This window comes from Pithys albifrons, chromosome 5 (assembly GCF_047495875.1).
Source record: "Pithys albifrons albifrons isolate INPA30051 chromosome 5, PitAlb_v1, whole genome shotgun sequence".
Lineage (NCBI taxonomy): Eukaryota > Metazoa > Chordata > Aves > Passeriformes > Thamnophilidae > Pithys > Pithys albifrons.
Window position 1 is genome coordinate 25,372,305 of NC_092462.1, and position 24,741 is coordinate 25,397,045.

At 40.6% G+C, this 24,741-nt stretch overlaps 1 protein-coding gene across 2 annotated transcripts in view; it reads left to right on the forward strand.

Annotated features, from left to right (window-relative positions):
- The window catches only part of TET2 (tet methylcytosine dioxygenase 2), a 72,395-nt gene extending 48,023 nt beyond the window's left edge, over positions 1-24,372 (forward strand). The window contains exons 2-10 of one of the 2 annotated variants that reach the window (XM_071555947.1): positions 572-3,950; positions 6,134-6,224; positions 9,727-9,820; positions 10,943-11,151; positions 11,909-12,059; positions 13,773-13,862; positions 16,425-16,562; positions 17,970-18,330; positions 19,610-24,372. In XM_071555947.1, coding sequence (XP_071412048.1) covers positions 572-3,950; positions 6,134-6,224; positions 9,727-9,820; positions 10,943-11,151; positions 11,909-12,059; positions 13,773-13,862; positions 16,425-16,562; positions 17,970-18,330; positions 19,610-21,033 — 5,937 coding nt within the window. In that variant the 3' untranslated portion in view covers positions 21,034-24,372. The remainder of the gene's footprint in view (positions 1-571; positions 3,951-6,133; positions 6,225-9,726; positions 9,821-10,942; positions 11,152-11,908; positions 12,060-13,772; positions 13,863-16,424; positions 16,563-17,969; positions 18,331-19,609) is intronic. The other variant, XM_071555948.1, reaches the window with a different exon arrangement.
- Positions 24,373-24,741: the final 369 nt, after the last annotated feature.

Genomic DNA, 24,741 nt, shown 5'->3' on the forward strand with positions numbered 1-24,741 from the left:
ATGGTCTTTAGGAATGCCAGTTTTAAAAGAGTCTGTCAGAGAGCTGAGGACAGAAAAAAAGGAGGTTTTCCCCTCTAATTGACAAACTTGGTGGCAATAATCCTTCAAGTCAGACAAAAGAGGTTTGGCACACTTAATCAAATAAAGGGATTAGCACCAAGTCTGGGAACCATGGTTTCAGCATGACTTTCTGCCTTACCAAGGGCAAAATGTGATGACAGAGGAGTCTGTGCAAACCATTCAGAAGCAGAGAATATTTTTTGCATGATTAGGAGATACTTTTTCTGGTAAAATATCTGCTGGTGAGTTAAATGGGGGTATGGAAGCCACTCTGTATTTTCGCTCTCTTTTCATCTAGAAGACTAAGCCTTTAAGGAAAAGGGAGACATGGGGCTGCAAAATGCAATATGATAGTGAAAGACTCCTCAGGTGAGCCCGCAAGCTCACGTTGTTTCTGGGGGCTGGTCAGGGCAATGAGTGCTTGAGTGCTGCAGGAACTGTTGGTAACTGGCTGTCCATCAATGGAAACTAAAACTGACTTAGATTCTCTGCTGTTTCTTTTCTCTCTCAGATACGTTCAGAGGGCAGCCTTGTGGATGGCCCCGGAGCAGGCCAGATGGAACAGGACAGAACCAACCATGTAGACGGCAATAGATTGAGTCCATTTCTAATACCACAGCCTTCTCACGTGTGCCAGCCTGAGCCTTCTGTGGTAAAGCTACAGAATGGAAGTCCAGCAACAGAGGGGCCTGGAGTTGAAGTAAATGGAGACCACAAGCCACTATTCATTAAAAGCAACTATGGTGTGCCCCACCTGAAAGGAAGGCCAAACAACCGTGTTAGCCCTGACCTTTCAGAAGATAAGAAAGTATATTCCAAATATATGCAAAATGGTGGGATAAAACGCACTTTTAGTGAGCCTTCTCTGTATGGACTTCATGACAGCAAGAAAGTAAAACAAGACAAAGAGGTAAATGAAGAAAAAGCTGAGCCAGAGGATAATAGTGAAAAACCAAACATCTTCAATTGTTACAGTGAGAAGAAACCTGTGAGTTTTACAATACAAGAAAATGAAGCTTCAGATTTTATACCGTCTAGAAGATACAACAATGGTGGTTCAGAAAACCCTCATGACCTCCTGATTCAGGATGAGCAGGAAAACATTCATTGCCACAACAGGGACATTGTCTTACTACTTAAAAACAAGGCAGTGCCAATGCCTAATGGTGCTACAGTTTCTGCCTCTTCCATGGAAAGCATGCATGGTGAACTCCTGGAGAAAACACTGTCTCAATATTATCCAGAACATGTTTCCATAGCAATGCAGAAGAACACATCTCATATCAATGCCATTACCAGTCAGGCTACTAATGAGTTGTCCTGTAAGACAACACATTCATCCCATACCTCAGGGCAGATCACTTCCCCACAGACCTCAAACTCTGAGCTGCCTCAAGTGCCAGCTGTAGTGGTTACTGAGGTCTATGACACAGAAGACTCCAGTAAACCACCTGTATTGCCAGGTAGCCATTTGATTCAGAAACCAGAACAACAGCTACAGCAACAGATTCCAGGCTATGATCCACACCAGTTACCTATAGGAAACAGTAATGTTCATGGAAGCATAGGGCAGGTTCCCAACCAAGACCTCTCTTTAAGTTCCAGCAGTAACCTGCAAGCTCAGAGCACCACTCTGGAAAGGTACTCTGAGCAAGCAGAAAATAATGGTGCTTTTTTTATACAGAACTCAATGTTTCACAAAGATTCCTCTGCTCCTGCTCCAGAAATGAACAGTGCACTGTCTGCCGTGGTGCAAGAAGGACACCATTCCTATGACAACAGATGTGATGAAACTCTTCCTGGGGAGATAAAGAATGAAGGACAACAGGAGGGACCAATATCAGAAAGTCCCAGCCTCAGCCTACAAGAAGTTCACCCTCAGCAGAGACTTCTGCAGCAGGCACAAATGTCACAAGATGTCAGTGAAAGCAACCCACAAGCTGCTGTGGCTGCCTCTGTTCAGCCGCGCCCTGAAGAAGTGACGCTGGCGTCAGAACCTCCCCTCCAAAACCTGCAAATGCACCTAAGTGAGGGTGAGTTGCACCAACACCATCAGAGTTTCCCAGGACAGAGAGAACCTGAGATTCCTTCCAAGAAAGAAAAGGACCAAGTGAAAGAGCCTGTTCAACAGGCTCAACATTATTCAAAACCAGCCTGGATAGAACTGGTTTCCACCCAGTTCCACCAGAGAGAGTCTCCTCAAAAGCCCGGTGAAGCATTACTGCGATCAATTCTTCAGTGCCAGCCAAACACAGCCCAAACAGTCTATACAAAACAGTATGCTGGAAGTCCTGATTCATTAAAGGGGCCTTCAGGACATCCCCAGAGCCAGAAGATAATGCAACAGGAACAGCTTCCTTCACTATACAAAAGTGAGAGCTCCCAGCTGCAGCCGCATCCCCCAGCTGACCAGAAGCTGCCTTTCCAAAAACACTCACCGCAGCCACAGCTCCCAAAGGTGGATTCCCTACTCAAGTCCCAAGTGCAGCAACACCCTCCACAGCAGCTCCATTTCCAGCAAAGATCAGAAAAACAACAAGCCAAACAGCCTTTAGGGCCCCCCTTGAAACAGCAGCACTTCAATGCTCAGCCAGGGGAAAACGGGCAGTTCTTGCATTCACATATTTTGCAACAGATGCTCCAAAAACAGTCACATCAGGTGCAACTGCCATGCAGTCCACACATAACCCCAAACCAGCAGCAATCTCTGCAGATGAAGAACAAAGACCTGCCCCGAACCGTATCTCACTCCCAAAGCAATGCTGAGCAGCTTCTAGACAGGACATCCTTCAATCACCTAAAAGTGGAGGAATGTTTCCAAACTGGGAATAAGTACATTAAATCAAATGCATTCCCACGGCCTAACCCTCAGCTAGGCCCAGAGCAGGTGCATACCATGAACAGCAAAGCTCCCATTTACACGCAGAAGGCAAGTGCGAGTCTCCAGCACCCATGCCCAAACAACATGCACTTGATTTCAGGGAAGAAAGGAAGTGCCACAAATATGGAATGCTTTGGAGCCAACAAAATGCAGGACTTACAACATATGCAGTATTTTTCAAATGACTTGACCTCAAAGCAAGATGTGAATCACTGTTTTCAAGAACAAGAGCAACAGACGCAACAAGCTTCAGTTTTACAGCTGCCACCACCGCAGCCCTCACAATGCTATGGTGCTACTCTGAACCAAGATCTCCCGAGCAAACAAGCTCCACAGGTTCCTCAGCAGTACTTACCACACAACCAAACTGCCCCACACTCCCAAGACCAGAGAGGCTGTCACTTGCAGTCCCAGACCCCTAAGGATTTTCAAAAACATGCTGCTCTAAGGTGGCATCTCTTGCAAAAACAGGAGCAACAAGCATACCAGCAACCCAAGACTGAGATTGGTCCCAGTGCAGCATGCAAGCCTCTAAAAATTGAGGCTGGCACAAAGCCTAATGTCTGCATGCGCCCATCAGCTGGACAGCTGGAAAACAAAATGTGGAAAAAAACAATTAAACAAGAGAATCAGCACTTTGGCTGCGAGAACATGCAACAAAAGAGCATCATTGAGACAATGGAACAGCAGCTAAAACAAATACAGGTCAAATCACTGTTCGATCATAAGACTTTTACTATGAAATCACCCAAACATGTAAAGGTTGAAACAGCAGGCCCTATTACCATCCTATCAAGAAATACCAGTGCTGCAGATTTTGACACTCAGACCCCAATCTCAGATCAACAAGCAAACTTGCCTGCTGAGAAAACCCCAACCAAAAGAACAGCTGGAACTGTTCTTAATAATTTTTTAGACTCACCTTCCAAGTTATTGGATACTCCTGTAAAAAATTTATTGGACACACCTGCCAAAACCCAGTATGATTTCCCATCTTGCAGCTGTGTTGGTAAGTACTGAGATGTACTAAAAACATACCAGTTCACAGGAAGGAAATGAGCCTTCAAGTTGGGATCATGGGGTTAGTTGGATGTTTTTGTTGTAAGATTTTTTTGGGGTGGGTTTTGTTTTCAGAACAGTCATTAATGAAAACTTACAAAACTGAAATTTTAAATACTTATGCCCAGTCCATTTACCAACACTACACATGGGCCCTTCCTCATTATTTCAGAAAGCAATTACCTATTTGATTTTTTCAGTCAGAATGCTTATGGCCTCACATTCATAAAAACATACTGATAAAAAGTAGGTCATAATTTTATAACCTAATTTAATTGTCAAGGTGAGATACTGCATTTATAAAACATATCCTGGGTCCAAAACTTGAGATCCTTATGCCATTTGTTGCTCAAACAGTGAAATCGCTGAAGTTTTCCCTCAGTAAGCAAAAAAACCCAGATGTTGGATTATTCCTCACTTGTTGCAAGAGTTTATCCTCCCTTTCATGCACTTGTCTCCTGTAAGGCTAAAGAGATCAGCAGTTCCTTAGAGAAGCTACACAAGCAGCACCAAAAGCAGCAGTGAGGGGGACCCTCAGTATTTCTTCATAGGCATACCTAGTCTCCAGAAGCTGGAAAAATAAAGCAGAGGCAAGCAAAGTAAAGTGACAGGCATGGCCCTGTAGCCCGGACTTCCATACAGTACTGACACTGCACACAGCCAGGTCTAACAGGCATTTCAGACTCTAGTGGATAAACTATTCAGGCTGAGACAAAAGGTTCAGGGGAAGAAAATAAAAATCCTTGTTACAGTTTCAGTTACTTGCATTTTGTACCAACTATAAAGGAGGAAAGCTGAATTAATGCTCCTCCAGAATTGCAAAATGGACCTTTTCCCTTTTCAAATGCTTGGGTCTATGTCTCAGAGATGATCAGAGGGAACAAAAAAGGAGATAGTGTAATTCCAAAGCTGCCAGAAAAAAAATGGAAGCCAATTCCTTGCTGTTCCTTGTTGTTTTGTACAAAACAGTCTCTAAAATGTAGGGTTTTTGCAAACACAGTTGTTTGTTGAGGGGGGGTTTAATATAGTTTCCCCCATATAGTTGGCACAAATTCTTCTGGCAGTCATTTGCTTATCCTCACTGTTCTTCGTACTGAAACCACTGACTAAGCAAAAGAATGTACCCTCCACATTTTAATTTTTCAGTCTTAGCAGACACAAGGAAAATAAAGGAGCATGAAACTTAAGTTTCTGTCATCTTTAAAGAACTTGGTGCCACAGCCTAATCACAGGTTTATTGCTCTTTCCCATTAATACTTGCCCTTAGGAAGATTAAATGAAGCCATTCCCCCACTGACATGTTCAAGTTTATGGCATGCCTTTGTCATGCTTCCCAAGGTTGTGTATCAAGAGCAGCCCCACCTCATCCAGGCCTTGGAGTCAGCATGGCAGAAAGCATAAAGGCAGCATTCAGACATTAGTCAGCACAGCTCCACCACCCTGATCCCAAGCAGAGCCTGGCCATTTTTTTCTCACCACTGGTGCCTGCCTCCTGCTATCAAACCAAACATATAGCATGTATTGTGACTGCTGGCATGGTCCTACCTACACACAGAAAACCGAGGCCACATTCTTAGCATATAAGCATTTTGATCAAGCCTCGTGCAGGATTTCTTTCAGCAAACTTTATTTTTTTTCATTTCACAGTCTTTCTCTGGGTGGCAGGAATTCACTGTGTAACCTTACTGGCCACTTTCTCAAGCTGTAGGTTCCTACACTGTGACATGGCAGCTGAAAAACAAGTACTGAACAGCTCAGTAACGTCAATATTTACTGTTATCCCATTTATCCTCCTTTTTAGATACTGGGAGAGGAGGAAGTGGGAGAAGGAGAAACAATTGTTTGTTGATAACAGGAAAAGGCCTTTTGAATTTCAGTGCAGAGCCTGAGAGGTGAAATGACTGTGCTAGCGGAAGGCACTCAGTGCCTATCATGGCTCTTTGCAGGATTAGCCATGTGCTTTGCATGTCCTGTACAAATTGTGTGGGCATATTTTAGACCTAGGTGTTTGGAAACTCTGACCCCAGGCCCGTACAGCAGTATTCCAACAAGCTAGATGTAAGCTTTGCAATGTGACATTTTACATGAAAGAATTAAGCTTCCAAGTAATAACCTTTATTTTGTTTTAAACAGAGCAAATTATTGAAAAAGATGAAGGTCCTTTCTATACCCATCTAGGAGCCGGTCCTAATGTGGCAGCTATTAGAGAAATCATGGAAGAAAGGTAATTAGTGCAAAGGCACAGAGCAGATTAACGTTTACCCTTTTGTGGATGTCAGAATTTTTCCAGCTTTTGCACATAAAGAAATAAACAACTGCAATTCAAGTAATTAATTGTAGGCTTAGCTACTCCAGTGTTGCCAACATTACGCACTGTGCTATTCACCAGAGAGTGACAATATTTGAGAGGACTAACAGCCTGCTGGCTGGCACAGGCTGAGTACTCTGAGACGGGCGCCAGCAAACCCAGGCCGGAGCAAGCATTCACCAGCCTGCCAAGCAGGACGGCTGGCAATGGCTGCACAGGCAGGCATGGAGCTGGGGGTTCCCTCTGGGCAGGAGAATGCCAGTGTAGAAGGAGGATGAAGAGCAGAATACCAAACTTCAACATTAGTTTCCCAAACTTCCCTCACCAAATTACTAAACACATAATACAGTCCTAAAGGGTTAAATCTAACTCTGTCACATCCAGAAGAGTGCCACAGAATTGTTGGATGGCATTTCAGCCCAAGAATCAATATGTAGTTTTGTGAAAAAACATCCCACTTCCTTGTTATTGCACAAACCCAGTCTTACCTTGATTTGGACAATCCCTGTTATCAGGTTGCATCCCATGATGTATTTATTATATCAGTGCCAACCAAACAAGGAATTTTTAAAGGCACAGAACAGATACATGATGTGCTATTTAAAAATATGTAAGCACAAAACCCACCAGCCTTTCTAAGGTATTTAGATTAAAAGCTGTCAGAAAAGTGACTTCTTCTCTGTGAATTCTGCATTACTTGGAGCTTCTGGTGGGTACACAATAATGACCAGATTTTTAGAGGTATCTGGGAATTCAGTTCCCCTCTGAACAAAGAAGCAAACAAAAAGCTCCTCAGACAGATGGGAATTTGATTCATTAGTACCTTAAAACTCTGGTCTCCAGAACTGCAGTGAAGCTCCAGCTAGATGCAGAACCAAAAGCAAGTGGCCATTATTGCAGTGCTGTGTCTGAGCTAAGGAGCACTTTCTTAGCAAGGTCTGTTAGCCTGTGCTCATGGCTGCACAACCATGGGCCACTTAGAGCCTATTACACCATTCATATTACCTTTAAGTCCTAAGGTCCCTTTTCTTTCTTAGTACTTCCTTCCCTGTGACTCCTGGGAAGGGCTTGCCCCAGTAATTGTTTTTAGCTTTAAGAGCAGCTTGAATGCATGTAAGCTACATAAATCAGCTTCTTTCTATGAAGGGAGAGTGAACACCAACTCTAGAGAAGCTCTTTACAACTTGTTATCTCCAGAGCTCTCACTGACTGGTTAATTCTTTAGTATTTACAAATAATAAATAAAAGAGTAAAGTCATTCATGTCATAACATCCATTATTAGAGACAAAAAATATTTTAATTTCTTTTACTTTGGAATGTAACTTTTCATCTTTAATTTTCCTTTATTTTTTCTTCCATTTAATTTCATTTTATGTTGGCAGAAGGAAATCCTGAGAGATTATAGATAACATGCATCTTCTCAGCCAGGTTCAGGAGAGTATAGCACTAGCCACTTGAACAATGGCCAGTTTTCAACTGTGCACATGGTATGAACTGTATAATTACCTGATGGAAGAACTGCAAAACTCCTCAACAGTTAATTTTGTATGCCTAAGTAAAAAACCAAAGCTTTTACTATAAAGATACTCTCAAGTATCTGTGTGCAGTTGGTGACACTAACCACAACTGAAGCACTTTTAACCTGGCTTCCCATGAATATGGAATGACTTTTAAGGTACCAGCATTGCTCCACAAACTAGGATTTGGATTTAGACTTACAATTAATATTTTAGCTATATCAGAACTAATTTCTTGCAGAATCCACAGTGGTACATACATTCTACCTCTTCCTTCTCCCAGTTCCTACTTCATGCTCAGTGAGTTTTGCTCCAGTTTTAATGCCAAGGAGCTTTGGCCTGAAAGGAAGCATGACAGACATCAGGCACAAATTCCTTTGTGACAATTGAAAATATTTGAGACAAAGTCCATTTCAATTCCAGTGTGTAATGTACAACATAGTTCTGTAGAGGCATCTGCACAGTTGTCCTGCAATCCAGATTAGAAAATTGATAGAAAATGTTTTAAAGAGTTAAAAATGTTTCCTTAATGTGGTTAATTAAAGAAACAAATACTAACATCCAAACCTAAGTAGGAAAAAATGACCTAACAGTTGCCTGCAGAACATGTGCAGTGCAACTTTTATTTGTATAATTTCCTGTGACACTGAAACTTCACAATGAGATCACATCTAAAAATAAGCATTTTTCATTTCCTTGACAGGACAAAAGTTTAAATACAAATACTGGCCCTTAAATATGTCACCAAGATTTTACTGCAAAAACAAGAAGGGAAAAAAGTCAGAAGTTCCCAAGACATCATTAAATAGCTGCCTAAGAGCAAGGAACTTTCTCGATTGCTCTATAGGTAACAGGCAAAGAACAAGGCAATTGTGATTTAGTCCTCACACTTGGCTATTAAAAAGGAAAAGGTAATGCCAGTGAGAGTGAGAAAATTCAAGAAAAGGTGATGGAAGTGCAGTTTGCCCAGTCCCCAGCACTCAGCTCAGTCACCATGGCAGCTCAGTCTGTAACACTGCAGTTTCTACCTCTTGGCCTCCCCTGAGAGCTGAGGTTTTCCAGGGCTCAAAAGGTTGGCACCCCCAGAGAACGTGCCTGGAAATGCACTAACAGGTCTGACGCTTGCTGCTGATTCAAGATTTCCTTCATTTGGTGTTTGCCATGTATTTCCACCTGAGTCGCTACAGGACATGGAAAGTGGATCCCACGCTTGCACATGGAGATACTCTGCCTTGACAGCACAATCACCTTGACTAAATGCTTCAGCAAGAGCTGAGCTTGCCCACATTGGTCTCTCAAGCAGACACAAGCAAATGGCATCATTTGAGGGCAGCTTGTGATCCTACCTGGAGTATAGAAGTTGGGTAGAAGGAAGTAACAATTTATGAGCAGATGATAAAGGAAATAGATATAATCCAAATTAATCATGACTTAACTGATTCACACTGTTATCTAAGCCAGAGAAAAGCACAGAAAATTAGTAGAGTGACTATTGCATGCCAGCTGTTCCATGACAACTTAATTCTGTACATTTCAGAGAAAAAACTTTAACCCAGAAAAAAATATATAAAATTCCTCACCAGAATAAAAATACTTTTTTTTTAAATCCACTTTTCAGAATGTCCATCTATAATGAATGCTCTAAAGAAATGCTTAAAAGGTTTAGGAATATTAATGTGATACTGAAAATTTTTACCCATTGATGGTGAATGAAGACATTTGCCTCTTTTAATGTATCAGCACAACCACTTTAATAAAACCAGCAAGATAATCCACATTGCACATCTTTGCCTGTAATTCATAGTTTATTTTTCCAAGACTGGCAAATGTGCTCCATCTTTTCAATGTCCACGCAGAGCCAAATGCATCTGCTTATTGTACATATTTTTGTTTGTTTAAGATTTGGACAGAAGGGTAAAGCTATAAGAATTGAGAGGGTTGTCTACACTGGGAAAGAAGGCAAAAGTTCTCAAGGATGTCCAATTGCTAAATGGGTAAGTGATGTACACAAATTAATCTAGTTCAGTATGATGGTTCATGTAAACTGACAGCAGTGACATGTCCTTCTGTGAGAGCTGACACTATGAAACTTAAACCAGCTCCATGGCAGCAGAACTGCAGGGTGCCTGGAGCTGCTCCCACATGTCTCTCACTCCATTTACTTGTTCCACAGAGAACAGCAAGAATAAAATTTGGCTTACGGGTACGAAAACCTAAGAAGGAAGGCACTTCCGCTTAGATTTAAGATTCACAACACCAGACATTTGCATTGCTATTTAATTTTACCTTAACAAGTTAAGTCCAGTAAGTGCACCACTGTAATGTGCACTCCCAGTTTGGAAGAGGTGTTAGGACACCCTCTTATTCAGACACTGTTGTACTTTGGCACAAATTACTGAGTGGTTTGGATCAGCTGGGGAAAGACAGCATGAGGAAAAACTGATACATTATCATGGTCTTTATGCATGCCAGACTGCACCTTTTTTTTTTTTTTTTAGAAATGCTTCTTAGTGCTTACGCTAGTGGAAGGATGCTGTCTTATTTGAAAAACATCTTCTGCTTTCCTCTCATCTCTGTAATGTCTGTAGGTAGTAAAAACAGGTCACAAAACTGTGAGGTTCATTACAAGTTTAGCTGCTCAAGTTTGGAAGGGGAGAGAGCTCCCATGTCTGGTTATTCAGTGCCTTCCTTACCTGCCTGCCTTTCCCTGCATGGTTCCTGCCCTCAGCACAGGTGTCCACCATCCAGCTCTGTGCAGGGAGACACCTCACCGCTCACCAGTGAAGCTGAGCAACAGCCCTAATGCGGACTCAGGAGAGTATTCCTGCTGAATCAGAGCATGGGGGATACCTTTATAAAGCTGGTTTCTGCCACTATTGCTTTCCATGCCATCAGTCAGCCTCTCAGAGTCAGCATCATTGAACAGACAGGGTAACCCTAGCCTGTATCACAAAGTGAGACATGGACTGAATTGCCAGGAACAACAAGGAAGACAAAAGTAGAAGTAACCTCCCCCCACATGCACTAATGCTGAGGCTTCCTGCTCTCCTGCTCTTGCCATTAAGAAATGCACCGTTTGTGTTGGGGCTCTGGGGGTTGTGTTGCTGTGCATGCAGGTAGTCCGTAGGAGCAGTCAGGAGGAAAAGCTGCTCTGCCTGGTGCGCGAGCGAGCAGGTCACACCTGTGAGACGGCCGTGATCGTTATCCTCATCCTGGTCTGGGAGGGAATCCCAACAAGCCTGGCTGACAGGCTCTACTCCGAGCTCACCGACACCCTGAGGAAGTACGGCACACTCACGAACCGGCGCTGCGCTCTGAACGAAGAGTAAGTGGAGCAAAGGGGATGCTCACCAGCCTCGGATACAGCACTTCTGCTCATGCTATTACCCTGAAAATACGTATAACCCTCCAGCTGTTTCAGGTGGTTTGAAAACCCACAAACCGTGTATGAAAAGCAAACTAAATGTTCCTATAAATAGGGAAAAACATCTTCCCTGAGTTGTGAAGCATCTCAGCAGGGGCCAGGATAGCAGATACCTCAACCCTGAAATAAAAGCTAGATGCACTAAATCATACTGTAAGCCTACAGAAGCCAGCCTCAATCGAAAGAAATTGCACTAGGTCGTTTTCCCATACCTGTCTGAGAAAGAAGAACATACAGACCAAAATTACCATTGCTATCCCTATGAGTTACTTTGGCTTCATGGGTAGAGTCGTATTACAGGAATTATTGCTTAGCCCCTACCAAAAGGCTCTCACATTCTTGCAGTACCATCAGCATAAGCCCCTCAGGTGCCATGAATATCAGTACCTAACAAGGCACCACACAAACGTACCCTCTTCCAAGCAAAGCCAGAAGTGTAGAAACCCCACTGATTGTGCTTTGTAACCATGACATTCACTGTGATGAATTCCTCTGTTATAATGTGCATGCCTCCCTCTTTCATTTCTTCATTTTTTACTGATGGAAGAGGATCTGTGCCCCAGATTCCCAAAGAGGCTGTCAGAATACCAATGCCCACTGCAGGAATGCCCCAGCATGACCTGTCTGCTGCTAACAGCTATATTCTTTTACCTTCTAGACGGACTTGTGCATGTCAAGGGCTGGACCCTGAAACTTGTGGTGCTTCATTTTCCTTTGGTTGCTCCTGGAGCATGTACTACAATGGTTGTAAGTTTGCCAGAAGCAAGATTCCAAGGAAGTTTAAGCTGATGGGGGACGACCCAAAAGAGGTTGGTGTCCATTTCTAAAATGAGCCTCATTTGCAAGGAAATGTTTTCTGCCACTCTGTAAATAGAGATAAGTACAAAAGAGCAGGGGCCAGAGGCCTCCCTGGATGGTGTACAAATAGGGTAATTAAATAACTGCCAGTCAAAACCGATTGATTCCAGTCACTGAGCCAGCTGAATTGACTGTCCAAATTTTGACAGCTGGTGAAAGCCCTGAGACTTGAAACCATGTTCACAGGCTTTGACAATTAGAGGAGAGGGCATAGCCTGAATAATTCTGCTTGTATTAGGCCCGCAATTGGACATTCCCCAGTGGTACCGTGGAAGGTTTACCAGCTAATGGCACGTAACACTGCAACTGGGAACCAGAGCAGACTGATTCAATGGGGACAAACATGATGAAACTGAGTGGACAATATGAAGAAAAGGATAGGAAGACTCATTCTACATACAGTCCCGGCCCACTGAACATTTCCAGACTGTACTCTACATTACAGCAAACTGGCAAATGTTTAAAACTAGTCAGAGTAATAAACATTGACCTTAGCCTGGACACAAGATACCTCTAAAGTTATGACTGCAGCAACTCCTGGACACCTCCAGTAAGTCATGTGAAGCTCCACTGGCCCCGTCTGGATTCTGGCAAGCACACGTAAATTTAGTCAGCACTAATACAAGTCTCACCAATAAAAACTAGAAGTTACACTAATGAATGGTAACCTACAGGCCATACAAAAGCTCCAAATTTTGGCAGCAGCAGCAAGGTCACAACAAGATGTTTTCTGACAATTTCATAATGTCATTTTAGAGTCACAAATTAGGATATAGTCCCACAGTAGGAGCTACAAACTTTTAATGACCAAATGCATGCCTCTCTGAAATCTGCTTTTTCACAGTTCTTTACACCTTCCTAATATACAAACACTCCTAAAAACAAGTATACCACTCCAGTATGCCACTGTTCTTCATGCACTTAAAATTAATAATAAGGGCCTCATACAGGTGAGGTTTTGAATTTGGAATTCTCATCCTGAGAGGATGGGGAACAATTCTGGAGCATGTTATTAGATGTCTTTATTTTTAAAGAGCCCTTTATTTAGAGAATGTACTCGTTACAGAAAAAAAAGAAGTGTGTCATTCCTACCTCCATATCACCAATTACTAGACACATCCATGATTCTTCATTGTTTAAGAACTGGGAACTTTTTGAAGGCTGAAATATTACAATATTTTTAAATTGCTGTATATAAAGGTATTTCAATATGTCAAAATGCTGTCATTGCAATGTGCAAAACCCTTCAATTAGCCAGATTTACTTGATGAACCATTCTGATTGTTATTTCTCTCCAGCTTTCTGAAGGGTACTTTTTCCCCAAAACTCCAATAAGGAAAATAATGAAGATCATCACACTCAGATCTAAAACACCTCCACAACGAAAATGTAATTCTTCTTAATATAAAATAAATTATGATTCCAGTGTATGATGTCCTCTTGCAAAGATCCCACTACTCTGCTGTAGCTACTTAATTTTTTAAGGGCTGCGGAATAATAAATTAAAAGGAAATTCACAACAGTTACTGTCTAGACAAGAATGGTAATGGTCTAGGCCTTTACAAAGCTATCGGAGTAAACATAATTGTGTAAAGGCCCTAATTTCTTAGATCCCAGACGTACAGCATGGAAATGTCACTGAATTTTATTTCATCTCCTAACAGGAAGAAAAACTAGAATCCCATTTGCAGAATCTGTCAACCCTGATGGCACCTACCTACAAGAAGCTTGCACCTGATGCATATAACAACCAGGTATGCTGGAGGAGGAAAAAGTATTTGAGGCAGTCATGGAAATAACCTGATTTTTACCACACTTCCTAATGCTTCAGCCTCACACCAAACTGTTCTGTTATGTACATTTTGTGCCAGCATTTCTTTGACATCAGGGAAAAGACAAATGGAAATTAACAATTCCACTTAAAATGCTCTCACAAGTCAAACTAGCAGCATTTGGTCCACTAAATAGAACTAATTTTTTCACTACATCAACTCCGTAAAATTACTGCACTCTTGAGCAGAGCTCTTCAGCTCTGACACACAAATTTCTGGATTTAGCATAAGTTACCAGCTAAACTAGCAAAACTGCCATGAAGATGGTGTGAGATTGGCAACAATGCCAGAAGGCAGAGCATCATACTGCACTCAAGTCCTGAAGCCCCAGTTTGAATTCTGCTCTCTCAAGCAGCAGATGAATTCAGTTTTCACCAAAATAGCCATTCTAAACACGCATTTTCAATGAAGTTTTGTCTTTGAACACACTCATCTGTGTGCATGCACACAAGTGCCTGCACCAGCCTTCTTGCGCGAGGGGACTGTGCACATGTAGTTTCTGCCAATCAGTGCTCACTGACACAAACGCATTCAGAGCTTTGATGATGCTGTGTCTCATCTGCATTTCTTTACCAAATGTCTTTCAGATAGTTACATCAAAATTTGACAACATGCCACTTGCAAACAAGTAACTGTTGGCCTTTATTTTCGTTGCTCAAGTTCCCTACCATTACGAACATTCACAGAACTTACAGTTTGCAAACCATCACCATCTACTGCAACCTGTGACATCACCTTGCTTTCCTGTTGACAGCATTATACTGTAGCAACTAGCACAACACAGATTTTCAATTGTAACAGAAACAGCAAATTAACACAAACCTGTCCATTATTATCTACTGTAAAATTCACTCCTTTACTACATATTTAGTAGCAGCTAGACAGGGTAAGCAGGTTCAGTACAGATTTACTCAGTTTCACTCACCTGATCAGATAACGTTTGGAGACTCACTATGGAGAAATTATGGCTTTGTGCCCACCAACTGTGGTTTTCTGTCCAAATATCTGACAGACATTATGCAAGAGAAAAAAGGAAGAGGAAGAAAAAAAATGAGGGGGTGGTGAACAATAAAGTGGTTCTTTTCTTGGGCTGCTTTTCTTTTCCCACAAAAATTCACAAAAGAACTTTTCTCCAAGTGAGCTGTGGTCCTGCCCAATATTTGTTGAAAATACATGTTTTTACAAGTTCCAGTTTTTACCTTATGTAATAAGGCATGTAAATAGTTTGGCCTATTTCCGGACTTTCATGCAGGCTTTGTATTTGTGGGGAAACAGCCATCAATCTACAGTCAGTGGCTTTAAAGAGAGATGATCGAGTTTTAATTTGTACGGTATTGTAAAAGGTTCTAAAAACAAAAAGTCCTAAAACCAATCCTGCTTCAAATCCTGAAAAGACATTTCAAATTCCCAGATTTATTCTGATCTAAACCTGGACTGCTTCTGGATTATAGGGTCTGTTTTCCCAACTGGACCCAACAGAACATCTCAGAGAGCAGTTGCACCAGTACACTATAATCAGACAATTGCAGTCTGGCTGATTTTCAGATCACTCACTTTTAATTCCAAAGAAGTTCATACATTTCAAGTTTTGTTCTAATTCTATTTTCAGATTCCAGGGAAGTAAATAATCCAAATTTTAAAATTAAATGTCTATGAGCAAACTAGACATATTTTAATGACATTGAACCAAGACTTGGCAAACTTCTAATGTAACTGTAACTTAAAATGGGATCCATTAAGCTCCATTAAGCGTAGATGTTTTGTTCATTCACTTGAAACGTTCAGGACCTTCAGCAAAGCCTTTTATAAATGTGGTTTCATTTTTTACTTTTCTAAATAAAACATGAAACCATCATTTTCTAAGGCTTGATCTTCCATTACAAAATTCTTCATTTTTGTCTAAGGTTTATTGTTGCATTATGAATTCTTTGTATATCTCCTTGAGTACATGGGTACAAAATACCGTCTGGACTGAATTCTCTCTCATTTTAGACAGCTGTTAGAGTTGTACTTAAGCTAATGAAATACATGTTTAGCATGCCAAAGTATTACAAATTATTATTTTTCATAAAGTCAGTTTTCTAAAGCTGTTTTCCCTTAATAGCTTGGTATACTGCCAGTCTACACAAACATACCACTCTCACAGTGCCAGTCATGGAAACCATGTGCTGCATTTGTCATGTAAAAACACCAACCACTGGCAGAAAATCAAAAGTAATACACATGGGAAAGTATTATTGGCTAATTTCACAATCACACCAGAGAGGGAAGGTAACGGGGAACAAAGTGTGACAAAGAATCCAGCACAGATACAAAATTGCCATCAAGTGGCTTCATTTTATTTGCCTTCAAGATCTGTTTGTTGTCACCTGCAAGATGTTAAGGAAGATCTGCACAGGGTCCCAGCAGAGCATTCATTGCTAGTTCGGTGCTAATGCTGGTGCATCCAGCTCAGCTGCAGTGAAACCTGTCCTGTCTCTCCAGATCGAGTATGAGCACAGAGCCCCCGAGTGCCGCCTGGGTTTAAAGGAAGGTCGCCCATTCTCAGGGGTCACTGCTTGCCTGGACTTCTGTGCTCATGCCCACAGAGACTTGCACAACATGCAGAACGGGAGCACACTGGTAAGTCTGTGATGCAGAACAGCCTCCTTACTCCAGCACTCACCTCTTGTCTTTGATTCATTATCTCCTGTCTGCTTAAATTTGTACTTGCCCAATGCGGATTGCTACAAAAACCCAGAAATATTAAGCAGCAGCTGAGCTAACTCATTGCCCCCTACGTAACTTTTCTTTATGATGAATGAGATAGTGTATTAAAGAAAGGTTTAATACAGAACTGGTAAAAAAGGAACTGTGGAGAAAACAGAAAAAAGGTCCCAGCAGGGTTGAAATGCCTGTTTCAGCATTCCTGGCACAAAATGGTTTATATATGTCCTCTTGAAACGCTTTTTTTTAAACAACTTTAGATTATATTTTCTAATAAAATGAAAGCGGAAACAAATAACTTCTTTCCAAGAAAGTTTTGGAAGTTTTGAATTTTATTCCTGCTTGGGATGAGCAGAAAATCTGCAAGCCTTGCCATCCTTTGCATTGTACATGCACCCTTTACTCTCTTCAGTTCTGATTTCTAGCACGTACAGCAAAGGTTCTGTAGAAGATACCAGAAAAGCAAGCTGGGTTTCAGTGTGTATTGGATTCTTTCCATTCCTTGCCTATTGTCTCTGTGACAGTACAGTTGGGGCAAACATGAGAAAGAATATTCTTCAGTTTTGAATGATCATCATGGTTGTAGGTTGAAGCAACTTGATTCACAGTGCAGCTCTTACTACAACCAAATAGAGTGTCTGCCTCTAATTCCAACTAAATTTTTCCTGTTTCCAGGGTCTGACTTAACTGTCAAGTTAATCACTACCAATACAATGTACGTTTCCAGCTGAGCTTTCCTCCTAAAACTGGCTGGTGCAATGATTTTCCTGCAGAATGTGGCCATCAGCATCTTTTGCCACCAAGAACTTCCCAATACCTGTTTCATCTGGAACTAACACAATGAGCTTGCTGCATAACACAACAGTAACTTCCTTAAATCGTATTATTAACCTTACAGCGATTAACTCCTTTGCAAAGTCTTGGAAGTTACCACTGATTGGGAATGTGAAAAACAATGCCAGTATGTTATATTGCACACTGTCTCTAGCAGGTATTATAGTGAAAAAATCTTTGGGTGAGTACAGAGTCCCAGGTTCCACAGCACAATGGATCACACAGCTTATTTCACATTACGGGTACTCCCTAAAACTATACTGTTCATTTCGGCACAAGTAAAAGAAATAGATACATATCCCTTCTGTTTTTTTTAACACTACAACAGAGTAATGGAAGGAACGAAACTGCAGGCTTGCTGTGAGACATATAAATTGCACAGAATACTTGCAGTTTACAAATAGGTTGCCAGATGCCAGTGCCAACAGTGGCAGGGCAAGGCAAAGTGCAGAGACAGTGTTTCAGATCTCTAATACACCTCTCCAACAGGTTTGCACTCTGACTAGAGAAGACAATCGTGAAATTGGCCAAACACCAGAAGATGAGCAGCTCCACGTGCTCCCGCTATACAAAGTCTCTGATGTGGATGAGTTTGGAAGCACTGAAGGCCAGGAGGAGAAGAAGAGGAACGGCAGTATCCAGGTCCTTACCTCCTTTCGCCGAAAAGTGAGGATGTTAGCAGAGCCCGTTAAGACCTGTCGGCAAAGGAAACTGGAAGCAAAGAAAGCAGCGGCAGAAAAGCTTTCCTCCTTGGAGAATGGGTCTAGCAAAGCTGAGAGAGAGAAGTCTGCTGCAGCACGCAACAAGCAAGGCAACTCTGAAGCAGCAGGTCATGCAAAGCAGCTAGCAGGTAAACAACTGAATCTGAGCAGGATCTTTATCAACAGTGGTAAGCTTCCTAGAAACCAGGGCCATGTGTAAGCAGTCTCAAGAAAACCATTATTTTCAGCCCAAGAAGGTATTGAAGTAAAAAGGCAAGAGAATTCTTGAAAGTGAATATCAGTATTGTATATTTATAAATACTAGAGTGCCAAATTTGGTAAAACTCCAGAGAAGCAGAAAGGAAAAAAAAAAAAGTTGCAGTGAGAAATCCTTTACTGTTGGATAGTTAACACCTGTAGAAATCTGGAAGCAAACTCTGCTTGTCATCCAGTGTATCGTAAACTATCTCTAAAAGACTAGTGCTAGAAGCCATGAAGAGAAGTGTGTGATGCTGCTGCCAAAGAATGAATGACCTACACATCACTCAATGTCTGCCACTGGTACAGAGAACCTCCTAACTGGAGGGGATTCAAGCATAACCTCTTTACCACTATTTATACTCTGCCTCAAGACCAAAAGGTTTTCCATAGTGGAGTAAGAGTTTAAAAATCTACTCAACAATCCCTGGCAGTTTTCATCAGTAGATTTGAGAGTCCTGAACAAAGTTACAGCAGTTTTCTCAGAGAGGAAAAAAGTGATACATCCAAGGCCACCCAGAAGGTAACTGAAATACCAATGAATAGAAGTCAGCTGTCCCATGACCCAGGATAGGGTTGTGACCATTAAATGATGCCCTTGCACTTTAATGAATGATATTTTTCCTCATGTCTTCAGTAACTTTCACTCATTACTGCACTGTTCTGTCTATCAGTGAATGCTGGTGTTTTATATAAAGCTAGAGACATCTTTTGGAGACAGTTCTATTCCTATAGATGAGAAGAAATAGATTAGATGGGGAAAAGGAAGCAATTTTGTGTACGGCTGTTTGGGAGCACTTTGATGCCCCATTTCATGGACCACTTAAAAGATGATTCAACTCTTTGGATTTTGTGCATGTGACTCTGAAGAGATTGCACTGACCTCTTTTCCCCATTGCCACTAACATCTGATCTCACTGGATACATGCCAAAAAGAAAGAGTAGCCTTAGTATTTAATTGGCTTCTTAAAGGATGGTGTTTGAGATATGAGAAAGGGAGCCTCTGGTTAATGCATCATATGATATACTTTTCTTAGAAATTTCATAGATACATGTCATGAACAGTCTTATAAAGTATGTCATTTGTTGGGTTGTTGGTTGGTTTTGGTTTTTTTTTAAAAAAGCTATTTGTTGTGTGGTTGTTTGTTTTTTTCCTTTTCACATCTACAGATCTTTTACGTCTTTCAGGACCAGCCACACAACAACAACAACAGCAGCAGCAGCAGCAGCAACATCCACAGCGCACTCTCTCTAACAACCCTCAGTCACATCCTATTAACTCTTACTCGGGTTCAGGTTCTGCAAATCTCTATGTAAGGTTGCCTAATTCAGCCAATGCTTATCCAAACTCTTCATACACTTCAGATCCATATGGAGGGTCCAGTCCCATGAACCTTTATACAACCTCATCACAGCCTGCGGGGTCTTATTTGAATTCTTCCAGTCCCATGAACGCTTATTCAGGATCTTTAAGTCAAAATCACCAATATCCACCCTACCAATGCAATGGAAACATACCCATGGACAACTGCCCCTCTTACTTGGGCTCCTACCCTTCCCAGCATCAGCACATGGACTTGTATAGTTGCCAGAGCCAAGACCATATGTCTAAACTAAGTCTACCACCCATTCAAACATTATACCAGCATAGGTTCGGGAATAACCAGAGTTTTGCTCCTAAGTACTTGAATTATGGAAACCAAAATATGCGGGTAGACTCCTTCAGTAATTGCACCATTAGATCAAATGTACACAATGTAGGGTCTTTTTCCTCTTACTCCACTCATGAGGCCAATGGCCATTTTATGGAGGTTGCCTCAAGGTTAAAATCTAGTCTAAGTAATTCGAGCATGGATTATGCCTCCATGAGTAAAGCAAGTGAACACCATCATGTTCAACCCCCTCCACATCTACCACACAACTACCATTCTACTCCAAGTATGTTTAGTGGTTCTCCTAATTCACTGCATCTCCAAAATAAGGATAATGAAATGTTTTCACATGCAGTTAACGGTTTGTCTAACATGCTTCCAGGTCAAAACCATGACAGGACTACTACCCAGGGTGGTTTAGATAAAAGTGATGTGCTGAATCCAGAAAAAGCAGAGGATCCCGATGAAGTCTGGTCAGATAGTGAGCAGAACTTTCTGGATCCAGAAATTGGAGGAGTGGCAGTTGCTCCATCTCATGGGTCAATTCTCATAGAGTGTGCAAAACGTGAGCTCCACGCAACGACTCCCTTAAAAAATCCCAACAGGAACCATCCCACCCGAATATCCCTTGTCTTTTACCAGCACAAGAGCATGAATGAGCCAAAACACGGTCTGGCTCTGTGGGAGGCAAAGATGGCTGAGAAGGCAAGAGAGAAAGAAGAAGAATGCGAGAAGTATGGTCCAGACTACGTGCCTCAGAAATCTTATGGCAAAAAAGTGAAGCGGGAGCCTGTGGAGCCACACGAACCCTCTGAGCCAACATACATGCGCTTCATCAAGTCTCTTGCACAAAGGACACTGTCAGTCACCACAGACTCCACAGTAACTACATCTCCATATGCCTTTACACGGGTTACAGGGCCTTACAACCGATATATCTGACTTCACACCTTTGTTGGTTTACCTCATTCAAAAAAACACCTTGTCAGTAGGGCAGGAGCTCTTTAGTTTTTGGGGAGGGCAAGGGTGGACAAGAAAACAGTGTTTGTACAAAACTTATTGGTGGAAAAACCCTCACACCAGCAAAAAGAGGTAATCTCACTAGTGCATGTATTTTCCACTGATTTTTAAGGGGTCACAGATGGCATGCAGGAAACAAGACCAAAGCATCCTATGCAAAAAAAAACCCAACTCACAAAAAAACAAAAACAACAAAAAAGTGTTTCACAATTAACATTTGAAAACACTGGCTCCACTACTGAAAGAGATAATCTGCAAATGGATTTCTTTGTTACAGTTTTGCACATCTGTGGCCACTTTTAATGTCATCAGGTTTGCATAGTCATGGAACAGGAGCAAAAACAAACCCTAAAAATATAATACTGTAGTATTACAACTGCAGGAATCTTAAAGTAACATCTGGTGCTGAATCTGTGATGTACTGAAATACTGGAATTATGGCTTTTTAACATGTAGTTTTTACTGTAATCTTATTAGTCTTTTGATTTTATTTAACAAAGTAGATAAGTATGAAACATAGACAGCAAAACACTGAATTTGTTTGAATATTCTAAAACCATGGTGCTATCTAAGAGAATGGTGTCTTTATTTTATCAGTCAAACAGTTAATGCCTTTATAACAAAATGTCAATGATGTAGTTAAATGTTCTTCAGCAACAGGGAGGACCTTTTCATTCATGTATGTATTGAATTTACCTGGTGTTAAAATAAGCTTACTTTTTAACATATGGGAATTACAACGACCTCTGGATTTTGCTTATCCAGTCAAGTCCTAGAAAAGGACAATAAAATATATATAGAGATAATTTTTTTAAAATAGTGTTTCAAAAGCACTTTGTCTACCTAAGCTTGGCAACTTGAACAATGCTAAGGTACTAAGACATTAAAAAAAAAAAAAAGGAAGAGTTTACTTTGATTTTAAAATGCAAAGATAATTTTTTTAAACTAAAAAAGCTTTTAAATAATTTTGGTTTAGCCATGCATCTGCTAGTGGGCTACATATCCAGTTTTAATACAGTCAGTTATGGTAAAAATGGGGCTTACTGGATATAAGGGAATACTTTAGTACACAAAACACATCTTCTTCTGGTGCTCATCTCACACAGCTATACTGTAAACTGTTTTCTACAATTATTATGGCAAGTTCATTGCTCAGATATGTACAGTTTTAAGGAAAGGATTTTATATTAACCACAGGTAATAATTAGCAGCATGCAACAAACTACAAGTAGTTAGCTTGGGCTTCTGCTCTTTTTAGAGATCTGTATGCTCCTCAAATACTGAATGACAGATTGCTTTTGTGTTGATAATTATGTACATCGTGGTGCAAGTCATTTCTCGGTGCAAACGTCCTCTTTTCCAGGAAGATTGAGCAGATTGATGCCTACACAAGATGAATGAAACAGGGTTAGTTCTGTGTGATTCCGTTGATTAAATAGAAAAAAAATAGGCAGCTGGCTTGCTCTGGTGGTTTTAAATCATTAATTTCTATTAAAAAAAAGCAGGAGAGTTGTACAGTAAATTAAATTGTAAACAAAACTTTTTTTAATGCAATGCTTTAGTATTTTAGTACTGTAAAAATATTAAATCTATATATATTTGAGTTTTGAGCTGAATTCACATCATGGTGCTACTCAGCCTGCTACAAATATATCATAATGTGAGCTAAAAATACATTAAAAGGTTTGAGTGATGTTCCTACTTGTCATATACCTCAACACTAGTTTGGCAATAGGATATTGAACTGAGTGTGAAAGTTTATATATTGTATACCATCTTTTTCCCCCAATAGCCTTTGAAAAAGCAAACAAACAAAAAACTAAAACAAAACAAACAAAAAATACCCCTCTTGATACTTGACATTTTAGCAAGTATAACTTGAACTTCAACTTTTTTCTTTCCTTTTTTTTGGTTCTAAAAATTCAGGGATATTTCAGCTCATGTTCTCCTATGCCAACATGTCACCTGTGTGTATGTAAAGCTGTTGTAGGTTAAATATATTATTCTTGGGGGTTTTGTTTTGTTTTCAGGGATTTAATGTTTTTCTTTTGAATCCCTTCTCTTATTTTTCTTGTACATGTATTGTGTAACTAAAACTAATTTTGTAAATTCATTAGCTCTTTTTATTGTAATGGAGGTGTTAAAGAGATTTAGAACGTTTTGACTGTTTCAAATGAATAAACAAAGAGAAAGTAGAATGCACTGAGCTTATTAAAGGGAAAAATGTAAGGCAGGGGTTTGGCAAGTGACTGTTTGCTAGAGTTGTTCAAGTCACTCTCTAAACAAGGCTTCTTGGATACTGTAATGAATAAAAAAAATATAAAAAGGTACAGTCTGTACAAGGGCTTCCCTAAACATGCAAACCTCCATATCCCAGCTATATCTTGTGCAATATACTGTAAGACTAAGTTTGGTCAAAAGAAATTCTATCTAACAATCACAACCTAACTCAAGTAAATCAAAGGAGGCCTTTGGGTTTAATGGTCAAATATTTATTATGGCAATTTTGGTTTTTTAATTCTCAGCCTGTGGCTCTCCCCACTGCATTGAAACAAAAGTTTCACCTTCAAAAACAAAACAAAAAAGAACCAAACAACAATGGTTATATGTCAGATTAATTAAATCATTATGTATCTTCATCTTTTGGTGATTTCTTAAGTCCTATATAATTCAGGTAATCCACAGTAGATGTTTGGTTGATATGCCATGCACTGTCATTTGCCAAACTGCTGGCAGCAGGAGCAGGAAGCGTAGCTGGTGAATGAGTTTTGTATTGTAAATACCTAAGCTGTAATTTGTGGTGTACAGAACCCTGCCTCAGTTGGAACGAATGACAAAGCAGACAAAGTTGCTTGTATAGGATTATCAGGTTGACTATAGCCATACTTGAAGATGCTTCTGAGTGGTGTCAACTTTACTTGAATGAATTTTTCATCTTGATTGACGCACAGCGGTATAAAGTTCACTTCTAAAGCTAGTGGTTAACTTGTATAGGAAACTTTAGCAGTTTGACACTAAGGTAATGAACTTCTGTGTGCATTTTCTATGCTTATGTTCTACTTTTTTTTTTTTACTTTAGTTTCATTCATTTTCATGAGATGTTTGGTATGTCTATAAAAAGAATCCGAGGATGGTTATAAATACTGTAAGTATTGTAATGTAATGCAGGTTATTTGAAAGCTGTTTATTATTATATCATTCCTGATAACGCTGAGATGTGGGTGTTTTTAATAAAATTTATATTTATTTAATGCACTCTAAGTCTGTCTTGCAGAAACTTGTCCTTCCCTGTCATTTTTATCAGCTAATAGCAAAGCAGTTCATCCCACCTCCATCTCCCTCAACTCAGGCATCACACTGGAACAAAATCCATCACTAGGGACTCTAAAACAGACACTTTAAGCATCACATTTATTCCCAGTTCTGGTTTGACTCTTACCTCTAACAGCCTGGGATGCAGGCTACTGCTCCATTAAATCTGTGTTTACAGTAAAAGAGAGGAGAGAGGTATTTTTATGAGTATCACTGCTGGTTTTCTGTTGGTGTTTTTGCGTGCAAATGAATGTCATATTCCCTCTTTGAATTACCTCAGTTTTCACATAACAGCCACAAATGCACACCTGACAGAGC